General features: G+C 34.5%; 3 protein-coding genes across 3 annotated transcripts; 2 read left to right on the top strand and 1 right to left on the bottom strand.

Annotated features, from left to right (window-relative positions):
- Positions 1 to 796: 796 nt before the first annotated feature.
- On the top strand, positions 797 to 1,284 carry LOC147411227 (homeobox-leucine zipper protein ATHB-52-like). The gene is made up of 2 exons (XM_086431903.1): positions 797 to 1,087; positions 1,207 to 1,284. The coding sequence occupies exons 1-2, from the start codon at positions 797 to 799 to the stop codon at positions 1,282 to 1,284; spliced, it is 369 nt and encodes a 122-aa protein (XP_086288029.1).
- Positions 1,285 to 6,631: 5,347 nt separating this feature from the next.
- Positions 6,632 to 9,954, bottom strand: LOC147411226 (S-adenosyl-L-methionine-dependent methyltransferases superfamily protein). Its single transcript, XM_086446201.1, has 2 exons — positions 9,149 to 9,954; positions 6,632 to 6,978 (listed from the first exon to the last, which is right to left on the bottom strand). Exon 1 carries the CDS (start codon positions 9,839 to 9,841, stop codon positions 9,158 to 9,160), a length of 684 nt encoding a protein of 227 aa, XP_086302327.1. The 5' UTR covers positions 9,842 to 9,954; the 3' UTR covers positions 6,632 to 6,978; positions 9,149 to 9,157.
- Positions 9,955 to 11,932: 1,978 nt separating this feature from the next.
- On the top strand, positions 11,933 to 19,570 carry LOC147411225 (phosphorelay protein). Its single transcript, XM_086446189.1, has 4 exons — positions 11,933 to 12,505; positions 15,301 to 15,410; positions 16,291 to 16,395; positions 18,387 to 19,570. The coding sequence occupies exons 1-4, from the start codon at positions 12,121 to 12,123 to the stop codon at positions 19,239 to 19,241; spliced, it is 1,455 nt and encodes a 484-aa protein (XP_086302315.1). The 5' UTR covers positions 11,933 to 12,120; the 3' UTR covers positions 19,242 to 19,570.
- The last annotated feature ends 7,815 nt before the right edge of the window (positions 19,571 to 27,385 follow it).

Raw genomic sequence — 27,385 nt, 5'->3', positions numbered from 1 at the left:
TTAATAGTCGATCGCTTCATTGACTTGTCGGGTAAAAAAAAGTTAGAATTGTTCGTTCTTTTTTTAAAATTCAGCCAAAGTCCATTTGTTATCATGTTTCTGGATGGTTTTTTAAGTTACTAACTATTCATAATTAATATAATGAGATTTTGCGAGTATCATCTATTAACTCATATTAAAATATATATATATATATATATATATATATAATATATTTATATATATTATATATATATTATATATATATATATATTATATATATTTTTTTCAATTTTTGTCAAAATTGGTTTGAACCAATTTGCAAAGTTTTTTGTTGGAGTCGGGAGTCAAATTGAACTCCATGAGTGCTGATCCAATCAGAAAGAGTCATAAAAGCATGCTTAAGGATGAAACACAAAATATGCATTATTTAATTTATTATCATAACTATTTTTTTTAACTACAACATTTCATTCAGATTTTAAGTACAAAATTACAAATTTATAACTAAAAAACTTATTTATCTTCAAGGTTTAATATCATTAAATTGGGGTGCTCTAAAATTTGGTGTGGCAATAGAATATCTTTATTTGTTTTTTGTTTTTGTTGCTGTTGTCAATCGTATTCTTTGAATGAAGTTGTGGGGCAGCTCCCACGTGAAAACCATGCGCGTGTATGAATTAGAAGTTAGCCGCCCCAACCTCATCCCAACTCTCCCTCGTTCCCTCTCATAAAGCCCACCAAAACCTCTCTGTAAGAGAACCTCAACACAATCACTCTCTAAGTCCCATTATTTCCCCCAAAACTCATTCTGACAATGGACTTCTTTCAATCTCCAAACCACACTCATACAACCAAACGCCACAAAAAGCGTCTAACCCAAAACCAAGTGAGACTCTTAGAGATAAGCTTCAACCATGACAAGAAGCTCGACCTGGAGCGCAAGTTCCAACTTGCGCGCGACCTCGGGCTACCACCGAGACAAGTTGCAATTTGGTACCAAAACAAGCGAGCTCGGTGGAAGACCCAGACACTTGAACTCGACTACAAGGCAATTCAACTAAGACTAGAGAGTGCATTGGCTGATAAGAGGAGACTCGAGAAAGAGGTTCGTAGACTCAATGGAGAGTTACAAAGGCACATGAAATGCTACTTGGATTAAACACGACCGCGCTACCTATCCATGAACATGGTAATTCAAGTTTGCATTGGGAGGATAATTCCCAGGTCTTGCAGGTGGAGGCCTTATATGCTTGTATGATGGGCGTTGAGGATCAAACGACAAAATCAAACAGGCTGGACTGAATTCTTACTGATGAAAAAGATGAAATGGAGATCATGTGAAAGTGTATTAATTTTGAATTAAAAGAACGAGAGCAAGACGTGGATGAAGATAGTGAAAGAAAATATCACCTTACTTACAATTGCAAAACACTCAACTCTTGACAGAGTGGAATGAAGAACAGGTTTCGTTTATTTAGTCGATCCCAAATCTTTGGAATAAGACTTTGTTGTTGGTGGTGTTCATCGCTGTTGTTGTAATCTATTTAAAAGTTTCTGTTTCGGGTCTATAACTTAAAGAAGGGAGACCCATCTGCAAACAAGATGTAGTTGTATGGGAGTGATGGGCAGTGGCGTGTGATAATCTCCAAGTTATCATTGTTGTTGGTTAAGTTGCTGAAACTTTTCTAATTGTCCCAACATTGTTTGTTTGATTTTAGTGTTTGCAAATCAACAATTTGATTCTAAATTTGTGTGGAAATTGCTGCTAGGTACACCATCAAGGAAGAAAAACAAAAACAAAGGAAAGATGGTTGAGGATGGATACAACACCCTCATTTGGAGAGTAGGCCTCAACCCTATCTTTCATGTTTATCAGATTTTACCTTTTAATGGAAACACTGATGTTTGTTGTTGATTAAACAATTTAAGCACCCTTATTTGTTGACAGAAAATTCATAATCTAATTAGGATGGCAATCGGGCTTCGATTACCATCTGGGACACATTTCCCATTTTAAAAAACACTTTGAAAAATAGAAGAGATCCCATTGATGAAGATTCAATTCCCTTTCCTTTACCATATTCTTCAAGGAATTAGAAGAACAAAGCTTTTTTTAACTTAACAAGGTAACTCCAGCTTAACTGAAGAAGCTCGGTTTCAGCCATGGTTTTAAATATCATCTGAGACCGAGATGATTCATAGTCCAAGACACATCTCAATATCATTCATGAATGAGACGAGAATGAAAACTTGAGATGCCCCTCTGGTTAACAGTTCAAAAAAGGATTTTTCTTGTCCAAGAAGATTCTGAGAAATAAAACCATGGTATCTAACATTTCATTTATTTATTTGATGTTTATTTTTATCTTTTGATTTGGTGGACTCTTCAGGAAAATTTGCCTCAATACGTTCTCCTCTTTATAGGGATACATTCTTCTTTTTTTGCTAGGCAAGCAGGGGACTAGTGGTCAGCACTCCTCAAAGCAGAGGTAAAGGTGGGTTCAAGGGGATTTTGGCACCTCCTTCTTTGTACGGAATAATACTATTGAGTCGTGATTTTCTGGGCACCCCACCTCCTTTGACACACTCTCCCGACGTGGCATGTGCTAGAACCATAGATTTTTTTCCTCTTGATACAAAACTGCATAGGGGGGGGGGGGGGGGGGAAGTCAGAAAATCATTAGCTAATGATTTTCTGACTTGAGTATTTTCACTTGGTTTGACATGGTAAGGGCACAAAACTGTTCGATTTTTTCCTTGTGTATTCTGAAAATTCCCCTTGAAAACAATCAACAGCTCTGTGCCCTTGCCATGACAGACCAAGTGAAAATATTTGAGTTAGAAAATCACTGACTCTTATTCTAGTACTATCTATAACAGAGAAAAAGAAAAAGAGGAAGAGAAAAAAGAAAAGAAAAGACGAGAGTATAACCAAATTCACCTTGAAAAACTTTGGTTTTTATGTAACATCGGAACAAAAAACACTAAGTATGCTTGATTACATGGAAATTGACTTTCCATGAAATTTGAAATCCATGGAAAAATAGTGGTTGGAAAATCAAATTCTATTATTTGATTTTACTTGGATAAAATCATGAGAAAATTATACGAGGAAAAAGAAAAAGAAGAAGGAGAGGAGGAGGAGAAAGAAGACGAGAGGAGGGGGAGAGGAAGAAGAAGATGAGGAGGAAGAGGAAGGGGGGACGATGTGGTAGTGGTGGCGGTGGCGACGATAACGGCGAAGGCAAATGAGGAAGAAGAGGGGAGAATGTGATAGTGGTGGTGGCGGTGGTGACAGAAGTAAGTGAGGAAGAAGATGATGATGAAGATGAAGGGAGAACAAGGTAGTAGTGGTGGCGGCGGAGGTGAGGGATGGAGAAGGAGAAGAAAGGGAGAGAGAGAGAGAGAGAGAGATGGCCGGAGATGGTGACAACAACGACGACAATGATAATGATAGCGAAGTTAATGTGATAGTGATCATGATGGTGGTGGTAAGGAAGAAGAAGATAATTGGGAAAGAATTGTGAATGAAAAATATAGGTGGATTTCACTTTCCCACCCACATGGGTGGGAAAGTGAAACCATATTTTCGTGGACTTTTTGATTGGAATGGAAAATGAATTTTCATAAATATGTGCAATCAAACATTTGAAAAATGTCATTTTTTTATGGAAATTGATTTTCTCCCTATTTTTCATGTGCATTCAAACATATCCTAAGCAGTTTTGTAGTACAAAGTATTTTGGGTTGAATCAAAACCCAACTGATTTCTTTCTTCTTTCCGGTTAGGTTTGGTTGGGTAATCCAACTGAATTTTATCCCAGAAATTGATTGAGCCTAGGCAACACTATCTATATACAATTCTAGCTCTTTCAAAAAAAAATTTCCTGCAGAGAGAGAGGGAGAACATTTCTCACTCAGATAACTGAACGACTTGCCCCTGTGAAATTACAAAATGCTCCAAATGATAGGTTTCCTTTAAACCAAATTCCTTTAAAATTTGTATGAGTTAATATGTCGAATTAGGGAGTGATCATTGTCTGTTTTTCTCTTTGAGGACTTCTCGTCATCTTATCAATAAATTTTTACTTATAAAAAAAATGTTGAATTTAGAAAATATTTGGCATCTCAAATGGCAACTTCAAAAGTTGGTAATCACATTATTATTATTATTCTTATAACTATCAAATAGCCTTGAAATAGGGGTTCTTTGATAGTTACATAAACAAGTTTCACAACTTGTCTGTGACAAGTTGTGAAACATCAATTTGGCAACTTGACTACAGAGTTTTTTCCAACATGTTTTTTGAGGCCTTCAGGGAATTTAAATAGGTGTGACTTGGTTAAGCAGACCATTCAATTGGTCAATGTCACAAACAATAGTTTATTCACGATTCCTAATCGATTTCCATTCATTTTAAGTAGCAAGGAACCATTACTTGGTTGTAAAAACTAACAAAGCCTCCTTTTTCATGTTTGTGGGAAAATGTAGCCAGTTTGAACTTTTCTTGTCAAAACCAGACAACATAAACTTCTTGTTTAGAGTTTAACATCAATTAATACATTTCGGATTCATCCACATCCACATCCTTTTGGTTCTTCCTTGCACTTTTAGGACCTTCAACTTTAATATTTCTTTCAACCAGACCTGTAGTTGGCCTTCGATGAACATGCCCAAACTATCTTAGCGGGCTCTATCTTCGTTTAAAGCCTATTGGAGCTACTCCTGCATTTTTCCAAATGCATTCATTTTTAGTCTGTCTACTCATCCATCTCATCATCCTAATCTCTTCTACGCTCAATTTATTAACACAACACTTCTTGATTGCCCAACATTCAATTCTATAAAACATAGCCGGTCTTACTATCTGCTTGTAAAAAAATTTCCTTTTAAATTGATAATGGAAAAGAAATCTACATAAAACAACTCCAACAATAATAACGATCTGCTTGGGTTGCAAGAAATATCATGCATATTGGTGAACACTGGCAGGTTTTGATTTAGATTGTGCTTGAGGTGATAGAATGCACAACCCTTTTAGAAATATTTTCCCACCTCAAAGAATTGTATTCGAGCACAAATCAACCTGCACACAAATCAGGCTATCTAAAAGCCTCATCTTCCTTATAAATAGAACACTGGCAGGTTTTGATTTAGATTGCGCTTGAGGTGATAGAATGCACAACCCTTTTAGAAATATTTTCCCACCGCAAAGAATTGTATTCGAGCACAAATCAACCTGCACACAAATCAGGCTATCTAAAAGCCTCATCTTCCTTATAAATAGAACACTGGCAGGTCTCGATTTAGATTGCGCTTGAGGTGATAGAATGCACAACCCTTTTAGAAATATTTTCCCACCTCAAAGAATTGTATTCGAGCACAAATCAACCTGCACACAAATCAGGCTATCTAAAAGCCTCATCTTCCTTATAAATAGAACCCTTACACACCTTCACTATCTACTTAAACTTTGGCCCCATTTGATAACGTTGTCAACTTTTACTGTCAGATTATGCGACTAAAAATAATTGTCAGAAACAATAGTAAAAAGCTTAAACACTAAATAAGCTTATTTGATAGTTTTGTAAAAGAGTTGTACTGTTTACTAGAATTTGATAATTATTGTTTGATATAACTACTGGATTTTGCTGTATTCTGGTAAAATGACCAAAATACCCTTAATGTTGATAATGCACCTAGATCACGTTAAAATAAGCGGATATTAAATGTGATTTTTTATAACAAACGGTAAACAATGTAAAAATTTGCATTTTTGACCCATAAAAAGCGCAAAAGTGTCGTTTTAACGCGGAATCAAACACCACCTTAGCTATGCCCCATCTCACAACCACTACAATTTAGATCATCATTGCAATTTGCAGGTGGTGTAGGTCCTCTCCTAAGTCAGGCAATCTCTTGACTATTTTCTCTCTATGGTGTAATGCCATCACATCTCTCTTTATTTCCCTATTTCATCTCACCTTCCTGTCTACCTCGCCCTTTGTTTCAGTCTTTACTACAATGATCATTGATGAGTGTGGGAGGGGCAGTAGATGGTGGTGAATCTATGGTTTAGAAGAAGAATGGTTTTGTGGGAGCATAAAATATGAATGTATTCCTAGCCATCTGCGTGTCGTTTATGAAAATAAATATGGGACCCACTCAAGGAAAACAAACAAAGCCAACTTGATTGCCTAATACTCCCAACGTATCTGTTGTGGTGGGTCTTGTCTAGTTGTTAGGTACCCTTGATCAACTTGTCATAACAAGTCTTACGACAGGTAAACCATATAGACCAAGCAAGGGTGACTTGTAAACTATACTGACCAAGCATGGTCGACTTGGACATGAAAGAGTTCATCCTACTTCGAGACTCATAATATGGCTTGTCACCCCAACAATAGGGTTGGTTGGGTGACTATGTTTGCATGGTCACCCAAGGCCTAAACGATCTGATGATCCTTCCCTTTGGCCAGTTTTTTATTTTTATTTTTTATAAGTATAAAATATATTGAAGAAAAGAGACGAACAAAATACAAGAGGAGAAGGCCGAGGTAGCCCCTCAAAGTGAAGCAAAAACGAGCGAAAAAATACCAAGACATCAACGATTACACAAGGAATTTCATCTAAAAACAAAGTCATCGAAAGTAGTTCCCACAAACTCTACATTCAGATTTGACCAAAGGTACAAAAAGCCCAAGATCTCCAAGGAATAACTATAGACAGGAACAAGCATCAGCTGAACACAAACACTTTGGAGGAAGTAGGTATATATCCCTTCTTTGGGTGAGGTAATGAACTTTCTGGAATTTTGGTATCTGATCTCTTATCATTTGTGCTCTTCTCCTCCCTTGACTCTTCAGGGAAATCACCATTGGGATGCAGACTTGAGCTTTTGAGTGTCTTTTGTAGTTACCACCTAGTAATACCTTGAAGATTCTTGACTATTGACGAGAAGAAGATGATTGAAGCAAGACTTGGTAGGACTTTGTCTGCCAACAATAAAAAGGAAGAGTGGGAAAATTTTTAAACATCTTTTGAGAAGGCAGCAAAGATCACTGTGCAATGATTTACACCTACATTTGTGTAACATTGCCCATGGTAAATGCAACAAAAGGTTCATTAGAGCTCTAACTGTTAGACTCCAAGTAAGAAGGGTGATAAAATAAAATTTTGAGAAGACATGTAATGTAGAGAGAGACCTTTCAAGTTTTCCTTCCCTGTGCTCTGTGTCCTATCATGCAAAGGGGTTTTTTTCAGCTTAGACTTCATGATTTGGTATGCTCAGGACTTGTATTGGGATTTAGATTTCAGAAGAAGACTCAACGATTAGGATATTAACTCTGCCTTTGAGCATCTCAAATATGCTGAGTACGCCAATAAATGCCTCCTTTGTGGACAAGAGATCCTAGACCTAGGACCTAAAATGAACATTCTCAATCAAATCCATCTATAAGAAAATTATAAAAGGTCGTAGGATTTCTTTTCCGTTGTTATTCATTACCTAATTCTAAATTCCGATCAAAGTTGACTTTTTCTTGTAATCTACTTTCCTTGAAGAGATCTAGACTATTGACAATCTTAAAGTTAGGGTTAGCTTTCTCATCAAGAGGGAGGATTCTATGGGGTTGCTCCATTTAGCAATTTACTAAGGAACTTGGAAAGAGAGAAATCTAAGGGTATTTGAAGGCAAAGAAAAAAACACATTCATAAATCATTTTGAGAATCAAGGCTCCCCTCTAGTGTTTCAATGGTCTTTGGTTCTCAAGGAATGGAAAGTATTATTCACTGAGGACATTGCATTTAGATGGGATTCAATGTAACATGAGGTTGTAGTATGTAATTTTCTTTCTTTATCCCCCCCCCCCTCTCTCTCTCTCTCTCTCTCTCTCCCCCCTCTCTTTCTCTTGGGTTCTTTCAAAAAGGTCATCTCAACCTATTGTAAATCCTTAAATTTGGCTTTTTAATACTATCTTTATAGTTTAAAAAAATTTCTATTGCAGCTGCAAAGAGAGGCTGCCTCTACAGTGGCACCACCAATAGACCCAAATCAAACTGGCATTTCTCAGTAGACAGCAAGAGCAAATGCAACATAGTTGCAAAAAGCACAAGATAAGGAAGACTCTTGAACTAGAGAGGAATACCATTGTAAGACGGGGAAGGACCTTTGGCTACCAAATGCTAAAAGGGAGATCGAGAGAAGACTAGACATCATTTAAGAAGTGTAAGGTAGAGATTATCATGCAGCATCTTATGCCATGTTGATTTCAACCAACATTATGATTGCACTATATTTTCTCACGGTCAATTTACATGTGATCCAAACACCCATAATTTGGATGCTGGCACCTTTGCCCTGTTCACTCACAGTGCTCCAAACGTTTTTTCTTAAATTTCAAATTCCTGTACATTACCATTTTGTGTAAATCTGCATGCATGTAAGCATGTTCAAAGGTCACGCATTAATAGTTTGCGTGCGACCTAAAAAAGGTCATAATTAAATTGAAGAGCTGGTCCTCAATGCATTTGGGTACTTAAAAAAAATGACAAAATATATTTTGCATTCATAAGAACTCTAAGAAAATATAACATCTTTGAACTACGCTGAGGTGATTGTGTACCATTGTAAGCTATTTTTTTCTCTAATAAGTAAAGGACACTTATTTAAATATCCACAACAAGACCTGTCATCTATTGACTAAATAGGCAGATAAATCCAACCTACATTGCATTCTACATAATAACTCGCAGAAAATATATCTTCCAAGTAGGTAAAGGTGGTCGTACAACATTAAATATACAGCACACACTCCTTAAGTATCCATGACGGGACCTATTATTCCGATTTAAACATATTTTCTAAATCTTGAAAGATAAACTAACACACCAACTTTCAAATTTAGTAGAAAGAGCCAGCAATTAAGTAATATAGATTGCTGAATCTGTGTCTTATAGAGAACCTACGGCATGAAAGAAACAGAATTCAATGCTCTCCCATACAGACATAATTCACATACACAATTCCCAAACTAATTGAAGAATTTTAAACTAAAAGATCTCAAATTTGATGTATAGAAATATATCATAAAACTGTAAATACTTGAACAAACAACAATTTCAAAAATCTCAAATTTTCATATTAAGATCATACAAAACATTCACCTGAAACGATCAGGTTCCCTCTACTTTGATCTTCCTCATTATATACACATCTGCCTCCTCGTACGCGTAATCTGGATGCAAATGCTCATGCGGAACTTTCTCGATCACAAAAACCTTCTCACACAATTCCCAAAACAACCTGTGAGCCTCCGGAGACCTCACTTGGTACCCCAACAACACGAATCCAGAATCAGAAACCAGCGATTCCATTGCAGAAACAAGTGGACCAACAGATTCTTCGATGTACACGACATCGGCCGCGATAACGAAATCGAAAGGAGGATTTAGGGTTTTGATCTGATTAGGGTTGTTCCAGTAAAGCTGAGCGAATTTTAGGGTTTTCCCGAGTGTGGGTTTGTTGCGTTTGAGGTTTCGTTTGAGAGCAGGCATGACAGGAGCGATGTCTGTGAGGATGATGTCGAGGCCCAATAAGGATAGGCCCATGCCAGCCGGCCCACATCCGGAGCCCAATTCGATAGCTCGCTTGGAGGAGAAGTCGAGGAGGTGAGTGTAGGGGTTTGGAGTGGAAGGAGAGGAGGTGTAGGTTAGCAACCATCGCTCGAGGAACTTGACGAGGACGAGAGAGCAGGGCCACACGGAGGTTCCCACGTGCATAGAGCCGTTGTCTTGTTCGATGGAGAGGTGCGCATTGCGCACCTGGAGTTCAATTATTGGAGAGTCTGTGAATCGCATTGGTTTTGGGTGATTTCTGTTCTAGTTTTACTGAAGAAACGAAGAGCTGTTCTTGTATTGCCTTCTGGTCTTCTGGGGCAGAAAATGAGTCGAGGTTCGTCTGGTGTTTGGTTGCAAGTGCAGAAAAAACTCTGTTCTGATTGGGATTAGTTGTTTGGGAATGTTTGGATGTAAGTTTATTTCTGGCGGTTTAAGGTTACGTGCTTGTTCTATGTGTGAAGTAAGGTTGGGCCTACGTGGATACACCTCTCTGCGCAAAAGTAAAAGCTCAATCACTCTCCCCAAGAGCAAAAAATCTCTCCACAGAAGAACAGGTTCTTGGAACTTTTCAACAAAGAGTAAAAAAATCTTTCCCGCAAGACCAAAAATATCTCTACGCAAAAGTAAAAATTATCCAAACGTTTGCTAGTTCCTCACAGGAGCACAAGTCGTCAAGAAGTCTATCCAAATGTAGTGGTTGTTTTCGACAGTTCAAGTCAAATCATTCTAAATTGATTTAAATAAACTAGAGAAGGTTGGCATATCAAAAGGGCTTGTCTGAAATCTAAAATATTGATTAAAGGATTTTTTATGATTAGATAGTGAAAAAAAAAAATGATACTTTTATAATTTTGAAAACTAATCAATAAGTTGCAATTTTCTTTGTTTTTACTAAAATGACTTTAATTATATTAAATTTAATACAAAAGTAAGGGCATTTAAGAGATCCAATTTTTTTTTATTTTTTTTTCCAGCCACTTTTACCTCACCTTCTCTCATTATAATAGTAATGATTCTTTAAATATATATTTGTATAAAAAAATATTTTTATTTATTTATTTTTTATATAAATTATACTAATAAATGTTCAATCATAAACTCTTATCACATATCAATAATAAAAATTTAGATTCTTAAGAATCAATTAAATTTATAAGAAAGAGAAATACTAATTCAATTCAACTTAGCGAGCTTTCAAAAGATTAGATCTTGGGTGAGTCAATGTGACCAATGATTGGATAGAGGATATCTTGAAGCCAATGAGTGTTGGGTATATTGGCTAAGCCTCCCTCCAAAAAAAGGAGAGGTCTTGAGTTGAAGTCCAATCATTAACCACTCACAGGGTGGATTTATTGTAAGGGCATTTGCCCCCACAAAAATTTCAATGTTTATAGAAATAGAGAGTAATTACAATAGATTTTAACGATGGATAAAAAAATCTATCACTAGTGTCCCCACAAAAAAAAGAAAATTTCACTCTTAATAGGCCTCATATGGACAAAATTTTGGCTCTGCCCTTGGCCACTCACAAAAAATTATCTTGGCTTATTGGTATATGTGATTTGTGTGATCTTATAAAAATAAATAATCACTAAACCCCTAAATTTAAAATTAAAAAATTAACACTTAAAATAATTTTTATTTTATTAAGATTTTTGAGATCCACATCCCTGTTAATGGACAAATAGGAGTAATTAGGTAACTTTTTGAATTAGTCATGTAAGTGTTTTTCTTTTTTAACTCATGAAAAATTTTAAAAATTGAAGAATTATCTCATCTATCAAGTAAAGATAAGCGTTCTGATAATATGACTCGTCAATCAGAATAGAGTTTTTTTTTTTTTTTCTGAAAATATAACTCCACAACGTGGACAAGTTCGGGAATTGTAGATACTTACGCCTCAGGATACATGCTTCCCTCGGGATACACTATTTTTATGGAAAAGTGCAAGCATGCATCCCAAGGCATTCAGATCTCCGGTACAAGATGATTCGCGTGTCCATGACCATCTGGCCCACCAGAAATCAGATTTGGTGTCCTAGCTGGACCAGAAGTTATCCACACGGAAAGAATAAAATAACTGATTCGAAACCTAATATATATATTCTTCAAAGAGTCTGACTAGCCTTACTGTAGTGAGGAAAAAAGCTTTTACTAAGTCTCATCCACCGTCAAAATACCTCGACATGGGTACAAAAATTCCTTCAGATGTAAAACATATCTTAAGGTCCTAGATTAACATCTCGAGGCAGTTTTGACGGTAGATGAGGTCTAGTAAGGCCTTTTTCCTCACTATATTAGTAAGGAAAGAGTTTCTCTTATTCAAAACCTCGAAAACAATCTCCAATAACCCTAACGTATACATTTTTTTTTTTGACGAAAAACCCTAGCAGAACTTTTAATTTGATCTCTCGCTCATCATCTAATTCTCCTTTGTTTCTCGATTTTCGCTCTTAAATTACAGATCTGTTGATCGAAACCCTAACAAGGACGAACAACAGAGCTCAAAATTTCCTGCAATGGATGCAAAATCTCTGGCCAAATCGAAGAGAGCTCACTCCCAACATCTTAAGAAAACTCACCAAAATCCCAAATTGAAAACTCCAAGTCCAACAACAACAGTTGCCGCTCCCGCAGATGGGAATTCGAAGAAGCCATTAGCGAAGCAAACTCGAGAGAAATCCCGCCAAGTTTCGTCTGCGCTTCCCACCAATTGGGATCGTTACGACGAAGAAATCAATTCGGATTCAGAAGTCGCAGGCACAAACCGTACCAGTGATGTTGTTGTGCCGAAGAGTAAAGGTGCCGACTTTGCTCACTTAATTTCTGAGGCTCAATCTCAGTTGGAGTCTCAATCTAGTCTTAATTCGGACATCTTCGCTTCAATCGATGACGTTATGCCTCGTATGTCCTCGCACCTTTGAATTCTACAAAATATACTTTTTTTTTCTGATTATTTTGATAGGATTTTTGTTCATTGTGAATCTATTGTTGGCTTTAAAAATTCACAAAGTAGGAAAAAAAAAAAAGGAAAAAAAAGAAATTTCATACTCATCCTGACTTTTCTGGTTAAGCATCTAATTTGGTTAAATGGGTAGCTTGGTTTCTATACAATTTGAGACAAGTCAATAGGTTAAGCAAATTGATCAGTTGAGTAGCCTGTGAACTCGAAACTAGGTCAATTATTTGTTGGGTTCACAGTTCCTGGTTAAGTACTTCAAATATCCCAATTACTCACACAACTCAACGAGAGTCATAGGTCAATCGATATGAATTTCCAGAACGCAGGATCAGTTGAGTAGCCCTTAAAATTTTTAAATAAAAATAATTAGCATTGCATCACAAAAAGCCAGAAAAATAAATTTTATTGGATCGGGTTCTGATGACTCATGAGAACACATGATCTCAAATGTGTGAACATGAAATCCAATGATAAGAATTTACATGTATCCAAATAACACAAATCTTGATGATACTTATTTTGAGGATAAATCTCAATAGTTGGATTTAGTGTTTACAAGGTTGGGATCATGTGTTTTTTCCTTGAGTTAACGGATCCCAACCTTTTTTTTTATTCATTTAAATAGGTAATTGTTATTATTTATAGTAATATATCAAATATAAAAAAGGCATCATTATGAGGTTTCGCCTTAGGCCTCAACCTGTATCGAGCCGGCCCTGCCAGGACGCATTTAGAAAATTTGCATGAACATTATGGAGCATGTTGAGCCTTTCTTTTAATAGAGCTTTTTTCTCTTAATGGCGGATAATCATGTTTGTGTTGCAATTCAGTTAATAGTTACATGAGCATTATGAACAACTCATATTTTATGTAGTACGCTAATTAGCACCCACAAAAATATTAACATGCACACAGTAATATTACCATTAAAGGTGTAGGAAAATAGTCTTTTATATGCCAACTATTGAAAGAGGGAAGAGAAAGTGATAACGCCCTTATCGTATATTTGGACGTTATATTTGTGTTTCGAGGATACTTGTTATAGAGGTAAAATCTCAGATGTTGTCGATTCTTTGAGATTTACCCCTAACAATTGATCTTCATTGTTCTTGATGCACACGAATGATAAAAAATCATATAGAAAAATAATCAAAGAGAAGAGAGAGAGAGAGAGAGAGAGAGAGAGAGAGAGAGAGAAAAACAAGATTTGTTCACGGGGTTTGTCCCAAAATCGGACTACGTCCCTGGCTCCGAAGAGCGATTCCACTATTCTTGAAACCAATACAAGATTTACAAAACCTAGCTTCCTCAACTTTTTTCCTCCTCTTCCTTTTACCTAGAAGCTCTCTTTATATAGATACAAAAGCCAAACCCAAAAATGGAAAGACAAACCATCCAAGATTCTTTACTAAATCTATCCTTATTTAGAAATAGATACTCCCTAGTCAATTAGAAGACTTTCTATTTCTGGATAAGATTACAAATAAAATCTAATTCAAAATATATAAATTGAAGCCACAAGATACGCATTAAATTTGTCATGTGACCAATATTTGCCTTATTTACGTCATGTGTCTAATACCGATTTTACCCTTTACACTTACTATGTCTATTACATCAAGAAGCATTTGGGCAAAGATGTGAAGTGTTTGATATCAAAGACTTGGGTAGTCTTTGACACTTATTGGGTATAGAAATTTTGTGATAAGAAAAGTTGTTTTTCTTTGAAAAAAAGTTTTTGAACCTATAAAAAAAAGTGTTCGACATGGGTATGTGGTGCTTGAGACGTCACATTTGAGAGGTCTGACTTGCTGGCACATTTACACTATATTCCAATGTGTTATTTTTGCTATTTTTATGTTGGACGGATTACACCAATCCTCTTTAAAAGTATCTTTCTATAGAAAATAATTAAAATAGAGGTTGACATTACCTCAAAGTTCATGCATTAAATCTATTTATATGCAAATAGCCTTCTCTTTGTCCTAGTTGCTGTTTGTTTTTTTAATTGCCATGAAGATTTCCTCACCTAATTGTAAAGGAAAACTTTTTGATGGGTCCCAAAAGAATAAATTTCTTCATAGCAATTTGAATTAAATTAAGTAGGATGGTTAAGCCATTATGGATGTTTTCTCATGGGATGCACATCGTACAATTTCGACTTTCTGTGGAAGTTTTCTATTGGCATGCATGTTATACAATTTGACCTACTACCATGGTAATCGATTAGGTCATATTGAGAATGCACGATTGTATGGACGATGATACCATAGACCTGGGTTCGATTCCTGCCAGCACTGAGTTACTAAACTCACTAAAAAGAGTCTTACAAATCAAAAAAAGAAAAGAAAAGAAGAAGGTATGAGGATGATACATAAGGAAAAATGTATCTATCTTGAACCAGAAAACTAATTTAACTAATTAAAAAGCCATATTTGTTGCAACATTTTGTCAGCCTTCTTAATTTGATAATAGTCTCCAAAGGTACTAATAAAAAAGAAATAATAGTCTCCAAAGGCTATGGGTTACACTCATGTTCCTTTGAGTTGTTATATTGTTATCAACCCATTGCCACATCCTCATTTATATCTTTCTATTATGCTGCTATTTGTATGAAAATATTGCCTGTGTTCAAATTAGATAATGTGGATATGGATTTATGTATTTGGTAAATTCACAAACTTTCAAAAGTGTGATTGTGGAATAACACACATGACAGATATGTTTTTTTAATTAGATTTTAATCAGGGAGTAAGCTCAATGCTCTCTGTCAGGGCAAATAGCATTCTATCTTGGATTGGAGATGATAATTTCATTGTGGATGACGATTCAACCACAGGTTATGAGGTGAATATTTGTTTTTATTTTTTTCTCTTTTTCCTGTATGTCTGCATGAAGTTATTTGTAACTGATAAATGGAGAAACTATCAAGAACAGATTCCAATGCACAGAAAATGCTATATGTAAAGGAAAAGATATTTTTTCGTTTAAAAAACTCGTAAAATATCTGTTTTATGGCGCAAAATGTGCAATCCAAACAATTCATAGATTTGTGATTTGTTTCCCATTCATGATTAGCTTTTTATATAGAAGCAGATGATTGAATTTGGTCTTCATTTTCATTAGTGCCTTCATTATTTATAAATATCATGTTTTATATCTTTAGTTTCATTTATTTCCATCTAAAAGCAGAAAGCAAACTGGGAGGGATCATTTCCTCTCTTCCCTTTGTGTTTTCTAAGTGAACCAAACTATTGGCAACTTGATACTTTTTCATGACATTATGTATTCAGTATGTCATACATGTATTCATGCATTATATTGATCTTTTCATAATGTGTGTGTACACATCATATATAGTAAGTTAAATTAAATGGAATCAATTTTACAAAAAAAAACTTAAAAATGTTCGCTTTTTGATTTCTGCTCTAGTAGAAGGGGATTAACTTGCCCTAGTGTTTCTCTGTGGCATGCAATGGTAGTAGTTTTAGTAATAATGTCACTGCATTATCTTGCTAAAAAAAGAGGAAGAGAAGAAAAGTCTATTGTGCTTCTCTTACACTTTTTATTTATTTAGCACTAACAAAGCTAGTTAGATTTTTTTTGCGATAATATTTTAAAACATTTCTCACATTAATTTCAATCTACTTTCTGCTTTTCAACATGACCACAAGATTTCCTATATCCGATCTTTTCATGTGTTTATTGTATTGTATTGTCTATCTAGGCGTCATTTCTCTCCATGGATCTGCACTCTCTTGCGGCACAACTTGCAAAGTCAGATATTTCTAAAAGGCTATTTATCGAAGAAGATATCTTACCTCCAGAGCTGGTATGATTTCTTAATTTGTTGATGCATATAATAACCTTCCCCTGCTTGTTGATACATGTAGAGTGGATTAGTGAAATTTTATGGCTATTGCAAATATAAAACGTGGTTTAGACAATACATTTTCGCCAGTAAAGAGTCTAATATACATGTCTTACCTTTTTTTCAGTTGTTTACGACATTTCAAAATATGGTTCTTTTCAATTAGAAGGAACAAGTAATGATTAACATGTTTTTTTGTTTAGTTTAAATTTTATTGAAGAAAACTAGGCATGATTAATGTGTTTTCCACATCCCATATCACTTGAATCTACACATCTTCCTAGTTTCCATGTTATTACTAAAGTAATTGCAAATATTCTCTATAGGGATTAGAAATTTCATAAATACCCAATTGACTTTGTATATCAGTTCTAATATGATGAAGATTGGTGCTACACAGCGACAGAAGACATAAAATAAAGCGAAGAGAGTGGTAAGAATTTTTGTAAAATAATGTACATTTGGTATATAAATAGATGGATAGTCAGACCCCAAGGAAGCTCTCCTATTTTTTTTCCAAACTGTTGTTGAACTTGAAAAATAAGCTCACTAGGAAAACAAATTAGTATCTATTTAAACAATTTCCAACCATTTCTCATAGATTTCTCATTACTTCACATTCAAATAATTTTTTATAGGTATGTCACTTTCGTCTATGAATTTACCATGAATTAAACCAAGTCTACAAAGGGTAGAGACTTCTATTTGATTCAATAAAAAAAAAAGATCTTATGGCTCCAACTCTTAGAAATAGGACTCAATTGGAACTTGCTGGAAAAATTTTCGAAATATGATAATCCCATCATTAACTTGTATAAGGCGTACTTGATTAACCATGTGTCAGAATTGTGTAGCCTTGGTGTTATTGGAACGATAATCAACTAAACATGCAATCTGTTCCAAAATTAAGGTATTTATATTTTTTTGACAGGAAATATGGGCCTTAAATAACTTGACAAGATGATCACACTGCCTTATCTGTAATATGTAATATGGTCCAGTGAACTAAAAATCTGTTGTAGTGAATAAGTGCACACGTGGAAATGAGCTCTTGGTGGTTCATGTACATTACCATCTGAGTATTTTGTGGTACTGTGTTGACACTCTTAAATCTGGAATTATTTTAACATGCTCGGTGCAAGCATGGATTTTCCCAACTTTTTATTTCTTCTCTCCCCCCCTCCCCCCTCCCTCTCCCCTTCCCCCTCCCCGGTTGGTCATCTTAGCCAGTTTAGGCCACCTTAACTGTGAGGGTTCCACTTCCACAAGTGACGGAGGCAGACAGATTGGAAGAGGCATCAAGAAGTAGAATATCTACATAATAAAAAACAGCCATGAGGCCCACCTTTGCTACATTTATGGGTGATAAATGTCCCCTCCCCCTCTTCATTTGGGGTCCACATCAATCACTTCATTGTCTTTCCTCTTCACCCCCTTCAACTTTATTGTCTCCCCCTCCCCTTTTTTTACTATATTTCATACTCCTTTAACTTCAAAGATTTTTAATAATACCCCTCAAACTTTATTACTCTTTTTTAATAATACTCTGTCTAACTTTACTATCTTTCCTCTTTTACTCCTTTAACCTCAAAGGTTTTTAATAATACCCCCTCTAACTTTATTATTTTTTGCTTGTACTCCCTTAACCCGAAAGAGGATGCCCGTGCCTACGGCAACTCTAGTATATTTATATATCTTAGAACCATTTTTGCAGACATTACTTTCAAAAGTTTGTTGACCATTTCAATTCGGATCAAACACTATATTCCCAATTAACATTTGTTGAACCTGTGGTGCCATTCATGATGGAAGCTCAAGAGTTCCTATATTAAGCGTATGCAGTCTAGAATCTGTAATGCACAAGCAGCTATGCAGTCCATAATTTATGCATATATCTGCTATAGAAGTTTTAATATCTTATATTCCTTATAACCTCATGTTTTACTTCACAGCGTGCAGACATGTCACATGAAACCATCAGTCAGGAATCTGAGAAGGCAGAAACATGTGCAATTGGGGCAGATACACATTGTCCGGATAAGGTTGCTTTCCTTGGACACGCTGATGTGAAGAGTGAGGCTGAACCTTCTACCATAACTAGAAGGGGCAATTCAGTTCCAGATTTCCCTCGTGGAGGTGCCCAACTTGTAAATCCAGTAAAGGATGATTCTATGCAACTAGAGCAAACTGATCTGAGAGAAGTTGATTCTGTAACACAATTCAACATGAATGCTGTTGCAGACTTGGAGAAGAAAACCTCAGCATTCGAGGCATTGGCTGCAGAGTCTGAGCTTGACATGCTTCTCAACTCATTAGGGGAAACCAAGCTTCTTGATCCATATGGCATCAGCAAGAATGGCACCAACAAGAAGCTTTTGAACGATATGCAACAACTATATGATTCTACCTCATTATTAGAGGGACGGCCTTCAGTATACGGAAGTTCACAACCTTTCGGACAAGGGTTCAACTTGTCTAAACGTGTAATTACCGTCGATCTTGATGACACAATTGATAACTTACTTGAGGAAACATCCGATCTGGAGAACCATTCGGATGTAGTGCTTCGGAGAGAGCAAAAAGATGTGCCGTCAGTTATTCCCCCATTGGCTTCTAAAAGTGTGCATGTCGCTGTTGATCTTGATGACACAATTGATAACTTACTGGAGGAAACATCTCATCTGACGAACCATTCGGATGCAATGCTTCAGAGAGAGCGCAAAGATGTGCCATCAGTTATTCCCTCATCGGCCTCACATTCTACGAAAATTTTGGATGATTTTGATTCATGGTTGGATACAATTTGAGTATTATAACTTATATAATTTAGGAAGACTCGTCCACCAAAGCTTAATTGGGCCAGCGTTTGGATTAGTTTTTTCAACATATCTACTTGCATGTTCATGTCCTTTGTCTTATAGAGAAGTTCTGTTTGACCTCAAATGCTAGATAGAAAATTGAACAATCAGCAGCAGCACCATTAAATGCTGAATCATAATTAGTGTGTCTCGTGCCTTTTAAGGGTCATGATTTAATGTCTCTTGATTTACTAGCCATGGATTGTATTTGATCTCAGATTGCATCGTATCGAAGGTATGTGTCTCATGCTTTTTAATCAACACCTATTAGTTGAATATGTGTGATTTAATGGTTATGATTGGGTATGATCGGTTGTCATTTGATCTAATGGATCTGATTGTCCCTAATTGGATATCAATCATGAATTAACATTCCTGATCGATTCTAATCGGGTACTAACTTGATCCAACGCACCTGATCGTTCTCGATCAAGTATTATTTTGATTTATCGTATTTGATCGGATATTAACGTGATCGTGCATCACACGTGACAGATCAACCACAACTGTTAGATGTTTTCGTACCTGAAAACTTTAAGGCTCTTCACGACGATCAAAGTGCAAAGTACGTCTTAAAGCTCCCAATAATTCCTAAATGCCCAATTGTTTTTTCGCATGATGCGACTGCGCCGGTAGTGCTTTGCACTACCTCGAAGCACCGGATTAAAACCTTAAAAGTATGATACAAATACGATTAACTATGTTGACTGCTTCTTATAAGATATACCATTTTCTCACTTGTAAGTAATGTGAAACTAAATCAAATATATATATATATATATATAAATCCTTAAAATCTAACTTTAAAAAAATAAAAAAAATAAATCACAAAAACTTGAATTTTATTTTGAAATTATTCAACTATTTTGAAATCATTCAACAAATCCCTACTATTTCAAAATATAAATAATATTTTAATAAAATATAAATATAAATAAAAAAATAAAAAAATATTATCAAAATAGTTGTACCACTTAAGTTACTACCTATGTACTCAAATAGAGATCAAGTTTTCGTAGTTCTTGCAACTAAAGAATGTTTAAACAATTACATTGGTTTACAAAAAATTGGCATCATCATAGAAACTAGTATATAAATGAGAGATATATTTTAGATTTAAACTTTCACTTAGTGTAAATAATGAAAGTTTTATCAAGGTGTTGTGGTGAACTTGTCTTGAACCAAGGATCTTTAGAGATAAGCTGGATTTTTCACACATACTTTTCTCCATGAGGTTGAGAGTTCTATCTACTTTGCATAATAATGATCATGTGTTATATCCTGTTTTCATGAGCGCTAGAAATGATCTAGTTTTCATAAAAAATGACTTGATTTCCTCATTCATATAGGTAAGTTCACTTGGAGTGATTCTGCGAATCACTACTAAAGATTTTAGAACTTATTAAAGATTTGCATCCATAATTTTTCTTGCAGAAACCAACACTAGATATAGGAAATGGGGTAAACTTAGTTTTAATATCTTATTAAACCACTCATTTAAGTTGTTTGTACCCATTGAACCTTGTCTATCTTTTTAAGACAAATGTTAGGTTCCCAACAAAGTAAGTGATTTATTTTATAAATCTTAGTCTTATTCTTTTAGTAGTTTTAGATATCATATCTCTTGAAAGTCCTGTAGTTAGTTAAAGGATCCGCTAAATTCTTATTAGATTCCACATAGTCGACTGTAATTACTTTACTTTTGAATAATTGTTTTACAAAATTATGTCGAAGGGTAATGTGCATTGATTTTTCATTATACGTTTTGTTTTTAATTTTGTATAATGTTGTCTAGCTATCATAGTTGATCATTATAGCTAGAGTGAGTTTTTTTTCATAATGGTGTAGATACATGGGCTTCGAAACCTTTGGGAAGGTTTGAGCTTATCTACAAGAGTTTATAAGTCGTCACCATTCAATTAAAGTGTGAATAGACACTATAAAAATTATTTTCTTGAAATCGAATTTTTGGCTTGTAGTGACTCACATATCTAAAAGATAAGAGAAGTGGTTTACTTAGATATCTATGGTAAGGAGGTTTGGTTAAGGGAAAAGGAAAATTTTAAGTACCCTGTCTCACCCATTCTAAGATGATTACTAATATGTGACCATAGGTGTGATTTTGAAACATTAGCTTGATTTTAAAAAAGAAAGAAAATTAAGGAAAATCAACTATAATTTTGTTTTGATAAGTGGGCAAGTCAATATGATGAGCAAGCCTTTACTAAAAGTAAATGCTTGCTAAAAATTTTGTTAGCCTAGAATTTTGGTGAGAATCCATGAGGATTCCACCTTATCATGGATCCAAGTTTATTTTAAAAGAGCTATAATTTATTTTAGGAAAAAAATAAAATAAAGCAATGAGCATAGCTAAAATGAAAATATAGCTTGTTAGAATTTTTTATGAACCTACGATTTTGGTGAGAATTCAAAAGGATTTCACCTTTTTAGGATCCAAAGGCTCTTTTAGATATTATGTCTTCACTTAGGAGTATTTTATTATTGGTTTAACCTTTGAGGGGTATTCATGAGTTGGATACCACCATGGGAAGGCTAAAGACCTTATGCATGTCATGTGTCCATTTTGGACTGTTTTTGTTAGCTTAGGAATTTAGGTGTAGATCTAGATAGATCCACACCTTTGACCTTTGGTCATTTTTAAAAGAAAGCAAAGTGAATGTGCGTGCTTATGTGTATGCAAACAATGGACTTAAAAATGGAAGATTACCTCCAATGAGAGATTACTCTCTAGCCCTTAAGCCATTAAAATAAGAAATGAAACAAAATTTTATTCTAGGAATTTAAATTGCAATGAAAGTAAAACAACTATTCTAGGAATTTAAACATAGTTAAAAATTAGAGACAACTACTTTAATGCTCTTGAGAGCTTATTGAGGGCTTAAAAGAGGAGATTGCCTCTAGGAAGTCTTACTCTCTACCCCCAAACTTGAGATCTACATTATTACAAGCAATAAAACATGAATATAAAATAACTTGAATAGAAAATAAAGAGTGGATAGGAAGAGGGGGAATGCAGGTTCAACCCCACCTTGATTTTTTTTTTTTTTTCCTTCTTGGGTTGAGTTTCTATGGATTTTAGAGAGGTTTTGAGAAAATGGGAAGGCTTAGAGAGATTTGAGAGAATTTGGGCAAAATTTTAGATCACCTTTCTCCTCCTCCTTAGAGAGAAATTTAGGCTGAAATTTGGATTACCTTGAGCTCTTCTTTTTGTCTTAAATAGGACTCCTATTTATAGGAATTTGAGAGACCATTGGGGATAAACTTGTCCTAAATCTTGGAGTTTTCAATATTCTTAACAAAACCTTCATAGGAAAACCCAAATGACTTTTACTTTCCTTAGACTTAAAAGGCCTTTTACTCACCTAAGGTCTCACCAATCATGATGATCAAGAGGGTAGTATTGTAAAAGGTCCTAGTTTCTAAAGACTTATTTGAAAGGGGTAAAAGGGTCTTAAGTCTTTGGCTTTGGGTCGAATCCTAGAGAATTAGGCTAGATGGCATGTAAATATTGATGAGGACTCTAGGTATTAAGGTCATCTAGCACAATTAACTCTCTAACAACCTAGGGATAATCTAGTCTTTACCCACAAATTTTAGAGAATTCTATAGGTTGGGTAAAATTGTCAACACTTCTAGAACTTGATTTAATTACATTGACTTTCCTAGAATTGAGGATAAACCTAGGGGGCATAAGTGTAAACTACCTAGGTTATGTTCTAATAACTTGAGGTTAGGGTAGTAATTACACTCATGTGGGGACCAAATTGACTAAGGATCATTATTGGAAGAAAAGATAAATTTACAAGAAGACCTTGGTGGTAGGTTTGTCATGAAATTGAATTAAGGGTAAAAAGGTAAAAATGAAGGCTTTCTTAAGGAAAAAGTTGATTAAGAGGTGGGTTAAAGGGTAATTAACCTTCACAAAATTTGAATGCACATAGGGTTCCAATAGAATTGACTTTAGGTGACCAATGACTAGTATACAATTTCCTTCTAGTTGTTGGTCATCTCTATACTGTTCAAACAAAACTTTCTGGTTGTTAGCCTGGCCATAGGTTACCTCTATACCAAGTCAAAAATTACAGAAATGCCATTAAATTGTTGGCTCAATGCTTGGTTCTTGCCACCATTCGAAAATCGACTCGAGTCGAATCCTTTTTCAAAAAGTCTTTGGTGTTCTCGAGCTCGGTATAGGCAAAAATGGGGTGTCTGGTATATCCATTAGATTCCTAAGTCACTCTGTCTCTTTACATTAATTTGTTAATGCTATCATCTCTGATATCATGGTAGAGTCTGAAATGCAAGTCTGCTTCTTAGATGCCTAAGAAATAACAACTCTTCTTAATGTAAAGATCCAGTCAGTTATTGATTTTGAATTGGACTCTACATTATTTCAACTTGTATCACTATACCCTTTGAGTACATTTGGATATCCTTAATAATGTAATTCATAGCCTAAAGTTTTCTTCAAGTACCTTAAAACTCTAGATACAACATTCAAATACTTGGCACTTGAATTACTAGTAAAACGACACAACACACCTACTACGTGTGCCATGTCAGGTCTTGTGCAATGCATAATATACATAAGACTCTTAATAACACTGGCGTATTGTACTTGAGCTTTAACACGATTAATGTTCTTCATTAACTTGATATTAGGATCCATAGGAGTAAGGGTTGATTTATGACCAAAATGACCATATTTCTTCAAAATTGTCTCAATATAATGAAATTGAGACAAAACCATTGCATTGTTTTTAGGATTTTAATTCCTAGCTTTATGTTAACCTCCCATAAATCCTTTATGTTAAAATTAGTTGATAGAAATCTTTTGGTTTCTTCCACACAATCAATATTAGTTCTAAAGATTAACATGTCATTAACATAGAGAGAAATAATGACACCAACATTATTATCAAATTTACAATAAATGCATTTGTCAGCGTCATTAACTTTGAAACCATGAGACAAGTCTATTTTGTCAAATTTCCCATGCCATTAAAGATGAGTTTGCTTTAAATCATAAAGAAATTTAATTAGTTTGCAAACTTTTTTCTCTTGACTAGGTCTGACAAAACCTTTCGATTACTTTATATAAGTTTTTTCTTCTAAATCGTCATTTAGAAATACTATTTTTTACATTTATTTGATGGACAATCATTTCATAACTGAAAACAAGAGAAATAAGTATTCGAATAGATGATATTCGAGCTATTTGAGCATATGTGTCAAATTAGTTTATCCCATGTATCTGTTTAAAACCTTTAGCAATTAATCTAATTTTAAACTTATTTATTGATCTATCTGCTTTTAATTTTTTTTCTTAAAGATCCACTTATACCCTATAGGTTTTACACCTAAGGGCAAGTCTGGGAGAACCTAAGTCTAATTTGAGATAATCGAGTTCATCTCATCATTAATGACTTTTTTCCAAAATGATGAATTTCTAGAGTTCATAACCTTAGAAAATGTGGAGGGTTCATTCCCCTTTAAATTTAATATAAACTTAGTAACATGTTTTTTACTTCATTTTTATCTCCTTCAACAAGATAAACTTGCAAGTCAGGTCTAAAAGTGTGTTTAATGCTAGGTTTCTTACTCTTCCTAGGTTCAATATCTTATTGGTCATCAGAGCTTGGGTGGGGTCACGATTAGTGTTATCTTGTTCAAGAATATAATTTTTAGAAATAGGTTTATGAGGACTTAACTTAGTTAAATCCTCAAAATATTCTACAACTATAAATTCAATGAAATCATCAGTGTTTAAGTCAAGAAAACGATAAGTTAGGTTATTCTAAGAATAACCAATAAACACGTACTTATAAATTCTAGGTAAGACTTCCCATACTTTGAGACAGTTGAAATTAGGCTTCATTTTGAATCAAAGTTCATAAGGAGTAACACTTTATTTTTTTGTTGGAACTCTATTTAAAATATAACAAATAGACAAGCAAACAAAATTGCTTCACCAACTAATGAAAAATATAAACTTGAATTGATAATCATAACATTTACCATTTTAAATAAGGTTCCGTTATTTCTTTCTGCAACTCCATTTTGTTGTGGCGTGTAAGAAGCCATAACTTGATGGATAATGTCATGAGTTTCACATAAATTAATGAATTCATTTGGATAGTATTCAATTCCTCTATTAGAATGTAGAATCTTAATTTTGTGATTAAATTGATTTTCAATTTTTGTCTTAAAGATTCGAAATTTCTCGAAAACTTCATCTTTAATTTTCATTAAATAAATATATACGTACCTTGAGTGATCATCAATGAAGGTAAGAAAATATCTGTTGTCTTCATGTGTTTGACTCTTAAGGTTGCATACATCACTATGAATAAGTTTTAAGATAGTAAAAGTTCTTTAAATAGATTTAAAGGATTTCCTAGTTATTTTAGATTGAACACATGTTTGGCATTTAGAAAAATTATCTAAATTACACTTAAACATAAGTCCTAAATTACTCATACGTTTAATTGAATCATAATTAACGTGTCCTACTCTACCATGCCATAAATATAATGAATCAACAATTTAAACAACTAAAGAACTTTTATTATTTAAATTTAAGCGAATCATGCTTTTACAAGAATAACCATATCCCACAAATACATTATTCTTGAACAAGGTAAGTCTATCTAATTCATACATAAGTTTGAAACTTGATTTGTTAAGCAGGTCTCCTAAAATGAAGTTATTGCTGATATCTAGAACATGGAAGACATTGACAAGATAGGTAGTATTCCCAGAAGTGAATTTAAACTTTATTGACCTAACTCCGAGAATGTTGGAAAATGCACTGTTGGCTATCTTCACTTTTGCACCTTTCCACAAGTTACATAACTTGTGTAAAAATTTCTATTATTACAAAAATGTTTTGTTGCTCTAGTGTCAACCCACAAACTATTGTTGCTTGACACAACATTTGCTAGTGAACGAGCATAGAAAATAGTTGCAACCATTGCATCCTTAGTCACTATCGTATTTGCATCTTTCCAGAATATCTTGTTTTCGATATCGGCATTCTCATGCATAATAACTAGGCTTATTGCAATAGAAACATTTATTGTTCTTCTTCTTGTTCTTGTCAATTTTCTTCTTGAATGATGCAGATTTCTTTGGTTTTAATTTATAATCAATTTTTTTGGACTCATCACCCTCAACTATGTTTATTTTGATTTTTTCTGTTTGATCATTTTTATGTTCCATATTGCGGGCATTTTCTTCTATACGAAGATGACACTGTAGAAATTCTAATGTGTACTTCTTCTACTCATGTTTCATTGTTTTCTTGTAACTTTTTCAAGATTGGTAAATTTTAGAAATGATAACTCCTACTTGAATATCTTTTGGAAGATTTTGATAATTCTAAGATCTCCAATGATCAATTATAGTTAATGTATTTGGGATAGAATCGATTTGTCGTTGGACATCTTAAAATCAAAATAATTACTAATAAAATATTTTTGGTTACTTGCCTTTTCAATTTTGCACTTATTTTTCAAAATTTTCCATAGTTACTTAGCCGAGTTGGGAGTAGGATAGATATTAGAAATCGAGTTGGAGAGTGCATTGAGAATATGATTTTTCACAAAAAGTCGTCCGCTTTTTGTTTCTTGCGCCTCTCTTTTAATTCAGTGTTGTCTTCTTGAGTAGAATAAAAAATGACTTCTGGATCATCTTCTAGAACATAGGTAATGTTCAAAGTAGTGAGGAAGAACAACATTTTTTTGTTGTCATCGGGTGAAGTGTTGTCCATCGAAACAGTCAAGGCGAGATAGATCTTGATTCATAACTTGGAGAGAATGAAAATTCAAACCTCCATCGAACTGAAAATAATTGTTTAAAAGAGATCAAATTTGATTCGAGCCTTGAAGTCCTAAACATCTCCATCATTGAATTCTTTCAGTTCACCAAGTAAATTTCAACAGAAACTCCATTTTTTTATATCACCCATTAAAGAAACTAATTTGGGTTCAAATGTGAATAACAATCTATCAATCTTTTGTCAATAGAATCATCATTTTTCAGTGACTTGATTGGCACAAACCCTGTTCGAT

This window comes from Akebia trifoliata, chromosome 1 (genome assembly GCF_017979445.1).
Source record: "Akebia trifoliata isolate Shusen 1 chromosome 1, ASM1797944v1, whole genome shotgun sequence".
Taxonomy (NCBI): Eukaryota; Viridiplantae; Streptophyta; class Magnoliopsida; order Ranunculales; family Lardizabalaceae; genus Akebia; species Akebia trifoliata.
Note: the sequence above shows the minus strand (reverse complement) of the source record. Positions and strands in the feature narration are given on the sequence as shown.